General features: G+C 58.2%; 1 protein-coding gene across 1 annotated transcript; it reads right to left on the bottom strand.

Annotated features, from left to right (window-relative positions):
• Positions 1-9: 9 nt before the first annotated feature.
• On the bottom strand, positions 10-6516 carry LOC144952937 (uncharacterized). Its single transcript, XM_078883423.1, has 2 exons — positions 4706-6516; positions 10-888 (listed from the first exon to the last, which is right to left on the bottom strand). The coding sequence occupies exons 1-2, from the start codon at positions 6002-6004 to the stop codon at positions 874-876; spliced, it is 1314 nt and encodes a 437-aa protein (XP_078739549.1). The 5' UTR covers positions 6005-6516; the 3' UTR covers positions 10-873.
• Between the last annotated feature and the right edge of the window lie 731 nt (positions 6517-7247).

Below are 7247 nucleotides of genomic sequence, written 5' to 3'. Positions count from 1 at the left end.
CTCCAACAGTCCAACAGTCCAACAGTCCTGATACTCTGTTACAGCCTAGGTACACAGCCTAGCTACACAGCCTAGATACTCTACTCTGGCTACGCTCCGGAACTCGCCCTCACAAGGTCGTAGAGTCGGGAGTTCCAGAGTCCCAGCGCTGGCTCTCACAGCATCCCCGGGTCTTCAGATGGCTGGTCGTGGGTCTTGGGTCTTGAGTTACAACTGGGCCCCGATCGTCCAGGGAGCTCTCCTTTTATGCCTGGTACAACGAGGGGTGGGGCCGTGTGCGCCCCCAGATATCCCACAGAGCACACACAGCCCCCCCCTTTGGCGGCGCCAAGGGGATTAAGCGTCTGGACCCCCTGGGAACTCAACGCCTGGCGCCCAGAGGCTTAAGCGTCTGGACCCACCTGGGAACCCAGAGCCCCCAGCAGCCCCTCCCTTCTTATGTCACTACATTACCCCCCTCTACGTAGCCTCCAGCCGACCCGGCTGTCAAAAAAAAATACAATTGTACAAGAAATTATTTGTTAACCATCAGAATGAGTGTGTGACAAATCAAGAAAAAAAAATGAGAAGAAAGCGCCTCTCCCCCTCCTGTGGTCACCGATGCAGAACAACACTGTATAAACACATATATGCAGGATGAACGCACGCCCCAATCGCCCACTATACATGATGGAAAAGTGAGTGGCGTCGCGTTGGGACGAGAGTTCGTGGGCGGGGGTCATGAAAATCGTTTGAGTTTTGAGCGAGTCCGAGTGGCAGGTCCATCGGTCGCGACGGAGGCAGGAGGGGACCGACGACCCGCTGTTGCGCTTGTGTCCTGGGTCGCTGATCCCGCGGGCAAGCTTGTTCCCGCTGGGTCGGCCGTGGCGGATTTCATTCCCAAGGCACCTGAGGGCGGGGCAGCGGGACCTGCCCGAGAGTTAGAAGCAGCATCATCGCGGCGCGACTCGTCAGACATGTCGCGCTCTCGGCCCCGGAGATGTGAAGGAGGTGTGTAGGGTTGAATGTAAGGTTTTAGACGTGACGGGTGCACGAACCAACGTCGCTTGCCATGCTGGATCCTGACACACTGCGGGCGGAGAACGCGAATAATAACAACCGGCCCTCTCCAAGGCTTAAGCAGTTTTGAGGAAGTAGCCAATGGTACCTGCGGGCAGTGGAGCCAGGCGCGGTCCCCTTCTACCCAAACGTGGCGGGATGTGCGGAGATTCCGCAACCGCTCGTTGGCAAGCTGACGGGCTTCTGAGTTATTTTGAGCAGCCTCCCGGGCATCTACGAGACGACGCACATTAGCACGGATGTGGTCGGCAATCTTAGCCTTAGGTGCGGGCTGTTTAATGTGCAATTGTACGTCGATTGGGGGGCAAACCTCCCTACCATACATTAGATAGAATGGCGAGTACCCCGTGGCAGCATGGGGCGCCATTCTATAGGCGGCCAAGACACCAGGTATGTGGAGATCCCAATCAGTCTGTGACTCAGACACCTGGTGGCTTAGCATGGAGGTAAGTGTCCTATGTAATCGCTCGACCATACCGTCAGTCTGGGGGTGATATGGCGAGGTGCGAATTTTGTGTGTCCCTAGCAGGTTGCACACATCCCGCAACAGGGTGGAAGAGAAATTTTTCCCTTGGTCGGTCAGCAGGCGTTCGGGAGCACCCTTGTCCAGGACGTAGCCCTGGAAAAAGGCCTCTGTAATGGCTGCTGCAGACTGGTTGGGGAGTGGCCAGGCCATGGCCCATCGGGTAAAATATTCGACCCCAACCAAAAGGTACTTATTACCCCGAGGAGTAGCGGGAAACGGACCCAAAATATCCAATGCGACGATCTCATTGACCCGGGAAACTTTAATGGATTGGAGCGGCGGGCAGGACGGCCTAGCAGGTGGTTTCCGCCGTGCACATTCTGTGCAACCTTGCACAAGGTCAGCCACATCGTTTGCCATGCCCGGCCAGAAAAATTCCAATTGGATTTTAGCTAGTGTTTTCTGAACACCCAAGTGCAAGAGGCGACTGTGGGTTTCCCACACAAGTCGCCCCCGCAGGGAGGTGGGCACCACCAATGTGTGGGATTGGGACCCCCCATCCCAATGCATGAGGACGCCTTCCCGGATGACATATGATACGGGGCCCCCCTGCCCCCTGTGACCCTCGGCATCCCTAGCGCGGCGTCTCAATTTGAGGAGGGAGACGTCTTCCATCTGAAGACGTCCCCAGTCGTCCAACCCGAGGCCCAGCAATGCGTCCTGCGGAACTTGCGTGGAGGGAGCCCCGTGGTCCCCGACCCCATCCCCGGCCGCGGCCGCAAGGGATGGGGGCGGTACCCCGTCAGGCTGCCTACAACGCCCCGCACCCAAAAAACAAGCACAGCGCCCATTGTTCGGCAGTCGCGACAACCCGTCGGCGTTCCCGTGTTGAATCCCCTTGCGGTAAATGACAGTGAACGCAAAGTCCTGGAGGATCTCGAGCCAACGCGAGAGCTGTCCAGATGGTTGGTCCACTCGCAAGGCGTATTGTAGCGCCGCGTGGTCGGAGCGTACTGTGAAATGCCTGCCATACACGTATGGCCTGTACTGCTTTATGAAAAAAACGATAGCAAGCAATTCGCGGCGCGTCACGCAGTAACGTTGCTCCGCGGGCGACAGCACCCTGCTGCCATAGGCGACGACGCGCTCCACTCCATTGACAATTTGCGACAGCACCCCTCCAATTCCGGTGTTGCTGGCGTCTGTATCCAGAATGAACGGAGTGGTAAAATCTGGATAAGACAGGGTAGGAGCATCGACCAGTGCTTTTCGGACGGCATTGAATGATGCCTGTTCTAACTCTCCCCATCGGAATTTGACCCCTTTGGCCGTTAATGCGTGGAGGGGCTTCGCAATAGATGCGAATCCCGCAACAAATCGTCGATAATATGAGGCGAAGCCGATAAAACTCCGCACCTCCCCAACAGAGGTAGGAGTTGGCCATGAGCGCACGCAATTTGTCTTTTCGGGGTCCGTGGCAATTCCCGAGCGGCTGACAATATGGCCCAAATAACGAACCGAATCCCTCATGAGGTGGCATTTTTGCGGTTTGAATTTGAGGTTAGCCGCTCGCATTTTAAGGAAAACTGCCTTCAATCGCGTGAGGTGTTCATCAAAAGTTTTGCTGAACACGATTACATCGTCGAGGTAGATTAGGCAAGAATCCCACTGGAGCCCAGCGAGGACCAGCTCCATCAGGCGCTGGAACGTCGCCGGGGCCGAGTGAAGACCCATGGGAAGTCTGTTGAATTGGAACAGTCCCTGCGGCGTGCGAAAGGCCGTCTTTGGTTTGGATGCGTCATCAAGGGGTAGCTGCCAAAACCCCGAGAGGAGATCCAAGGTGGAGAAGTAATGCGCACCTGCTAAGGCATCGAGCGACTCGTCCATCCTGGGAAGCGGGTAGGCGTCGGCCACCGAAATCTTATTAAGTTTCCTGAAGTCAACACAAAAGCGGAGGCTCCCGTCGTGCTTCTTAACAAGAACGATCGGCGCCCCCCATGGGCTATTTGATGGCGCAATGACATCGGCCGCCAACATATCGTTGACGGCCACCCGTACATGTTCCTTTTCGGCCGGGCTCAACCGGAATGGGTTTTGACGAATTGGAGCGGCATCACCCGTGTCGATGTGGTGGCTTAGCAATTTAGTGCAGCCAATGTCGAATTTGCTTTGACTGAAAACGTCGGCGAAATCGCTCAGCAGCGTGCGTAATTTAGCATGTTGTAATGGTGACAAATCGGCAGAAGTGGAGCAAAGCGCGTCGAGCCATCCTGTGTCAGGACCTGGCTTGGCAACGGAAGAGAACTCGCCCCCTACGTGACCCACGATCACATCTTCTGGCGGGGCTGGCGTCGCGTGAGCAAGCACCATTCCCTGACAGATAACGGCCGTTTCCAATCCCGCGTTAAGGACCTGGATAAAGGGGTCGTGGTCGCTTCGCACGAGCGTTTGTGCACACACGAGGTCCGACACCCGCTCAGCTGAACGCGAAGGCCCGATCACAGCACCCCCCATGAACGCGTCGTAATCAAGGGGTTTACGAAACCGGAGGGGAACTAACATCTGAGAGCCAGGAGGAATGTGAATTGTGCACGCCGCCAACGCCTGCACCGTCGTAGATGCGGAGTGCAACCGAGTGGGTGTGGGTAGGAAGGCCATGCGTCGGCCGGAGGGGAGCTCAATACACCCTTTGTTAATGAGAATTTTAATGGGCATCTTCCCCAAGAAATCTGTTCCGAGGAGGCACGGAACGGCGAGGGTTGATGAGACCAAAATGGGCCCAACTAATTGGACGTCAGCAATGCGGATCTGAGCATTGATCCGTCCGGTGATGCCCAACGAACCCCCATTTGCGGCATAGCATGGCACATCAACTGGCTGCAAGGGACGGCATATATCGGGCAAAATGTTATAAATTATGTCTGAAATGATGGTCGCCGACGCACCCGTATCGATCAACATACGAACATCAACGCCCTCGATGGAACCCACTACGGCAGAGGACCCTGCCGCAGCGGCAACGACCCTATGGGCCAACTCGGACCATTGACCCGGTCCGAGCGCCCGGTTGTTCAATGATGGGCCCGAATCCCCCTCCTCAGAAGCATGACCCCCCTGTGTGGTGTGAGGGTGCGTGCTTGTTGTAAGTGGGGGCCGAGAGTGCGAGGTGTCGTGACTCGCCTGGGTATGCCGAGGATACGGTGGTGGCCGAGGCGCCGGAGGTCCTGAAGTCCGGCGTCGGGGGACCCGGCAGCCGGACGCCACATGGCCCCGAAGGCCACAGTTGTGGCAGACGATGGACGCTCCGTCCTGGCGCGAGGTTGGCCGGTCCCGCTGGTGGTGATCTCGCTGGGATCGCCAGTTGGACGATCCGCGATTTTCTGTTGCTGCGAAGGCCTGATGAGGCCCCGAATGCACGTCATAGGCTTGTGCATCAGGTGGGCCTGCGCAGGCGGCGATGGTCGTGTCCTCATCGCAATGTAGGTGTGCTTGGATGCACCTGGCAGCACGTAGCGACGTGAAGTCGTCGTCGTCGTCGGCTGTCGGCATGGCAACTCGAAGCTGGCGGGCCAAGCTCATGAGCTTCTGCAGCACGAGTGACTCCACAGCGTCTTCATCCATGCGAGGGTAGGCAACCTTTGCCATGGCCAGCAGCGCGCTGCGGTACCCCATCGCCGACTCGGAGGCCTTCTTCCTCCTCGCATCGAAGCGGTGACGTGCTTCGGATGGGGGTCCATAAATCAGCCGCATCTGATGAAGGGCATCCGTGAGCGTGGCACGTTTTGCGCGTGGCACAGTAAGGAGTGCTGCGAGGGAGTCGTCGTCGAGCATGGCCGGGAGGCCTTGGAGCGCTTCATACTCCGACCAGCCGGACGTCTCTATAAGAGAGACGAACCGGCGTTCGAACGCTGCCCACTCACCCCCCTCTGAAGAAAATGCCTTGAGTGCCGGCAGGCGTTGCTGGACGTGAGCCAAGCTTTCGTTGCCTGGCAACCCGGCTGAAGCTGGCTTCGCGTTCGCAGCGCTGTCACCCGGCGGTGAGGGACGCAGCGCTGATGACGCGGCGTCATCGGGTTGGCCCACGCTGGGCCCGGAAGTGACGTCGCTCCCAGCGGCCACTGCTCCCCCCGCAGAAGTGACGACACACCCGGATGTATTTGCGGCGGGAACGGCCGCCATCTTTGTGTGGGAGCCGGCGGGATGGTGCGGCCGCTGCGCCTCCTCTCTCCCTGCTGTCTCCGCCTGTGAGCGACGCATGTCGTCCAGGATGGAGACGGTGGCGTGGAGCAGCTCGGTGAGGCGAAGCAGCGTTTCCTCCATTGCTGCTCCCGACGCTGGAGGAAGATCGGCAGGTATGGTGGACGACTGCTGAGCCGGCGGTGCAGCGTCGCTGTCGGCCCGAGTTGGCTGCCCCGTCGCCGCTTGCTCCTCAACATCGCCGTCAGGACTGAAGGTACGTGGCTTACTTCTTGTCTCCATTGCCACTTCTGACGCCAAATGTAACAGGTTCCGGAGACACTTGTAGAGGTAACTTCTTTATTACAATACAACACTCCAACAGTCCAACAGTCCAACAGTCCTGATACTCTGTTACAGCCTAGGTACACAGCCTAGCTACACAGCCTAGATACTCTACTCTGGCTACGCTCCGGAACTCGCCCTCACAAGGTCGTAGAGTCGGGAGTTCCAGAGTCCCAGCGCTGGCTCTCACAGCATCCCCGGGTCTTCAGATGGCTGGTCGTGGGTCTTGGGTCTTGAGTTACAACTGGGCCCCGATCGTCCAGGGAGCTCTCCTTTTATGCCTGGTACAACGAGGGGTGGGGCCGTGTGCGCCCCCAGATATCCCACAGAGCACACACAGCCCCCCCCTTTGGCGGCGCCAAGGGGATTAAGCGTCTGGACCCCCTGGGAACTCAACGCCTGGCGCCCAGAGGCTTAAGCGTCTGGACCCACCTGGGAACCCAGAGCCCCCAGCAGCCCCTCCCTTCTTATGTCACTACACAGACACACACACAGACACACACACAGACACACACACAGACACACACACAGACACACACACACACAGACACACACACACACAGACACACAGACACACACACAGACACACACACAGACACACAGACAGAGACACTCACACACACAACAACAACAACTGCCATTCGCCACAAAGTGGCGGTGACGTCACCACGACGCTTGTGCCAGGCCAAGTGCACCTTGAGGCCACGTGAAGTGTCGAACGCCCGCTGGCAGGAGGTCACGGGGCAGACCCAGCAGGTGCCACGGGTCGACTGACCGAGATGACCGAGATGACTGGCTGATGCACCACCTGTGCCCCCTACTGTGCCAACTCGCTGTGCTTTAGCCACCCGGCGCTCCGCTCATTGTTATGAGCGTCGCATCTCCGCCCTCCGTTGTTGTTGGAGGGCGACTGCCTCCAACTGCCCAGTAGCGTCCTTCACGAGCCTCCTCCACAGAGGCCGATCTTGACACCGCTGGTACCAGTCATCGGCAAGTCCACTCAGCTCCACGTCCTCCTGTACCACATCACTCCATCTCTTCTCTAGCCCGTGCCGCACCCGTTTAGCCCCCTCGATCCGGCCAAACAAAAGCTGTTTAGGCATGCGGTGGCTGGGCATGCGGGCTACTTAACCCAGCCAACGCAGCCTTGCCTGCCGGAGGAGCTCACCGATGGGACTTTACCCAGATCTTTCAAGGATTT

Source organism: Lampetra fluviatilis, chromosome 71 (genome assembly GCF_964198595.1).
Source record: "Lampetra fluviatilis chromosome 71, kcLamFluv1.1, whole genome shotgun sequence".
Classification (NCBI taxonomy): Eukaryota; Metazoa; Chordata; class Hyperoartia; order Petromyzontiformes; family Petromyzontidae; genus Lampetra; species Lampetra fluviatilis.
This window is presented reverse-complemented; position numbering and strand designations above follow the sequence as displayed.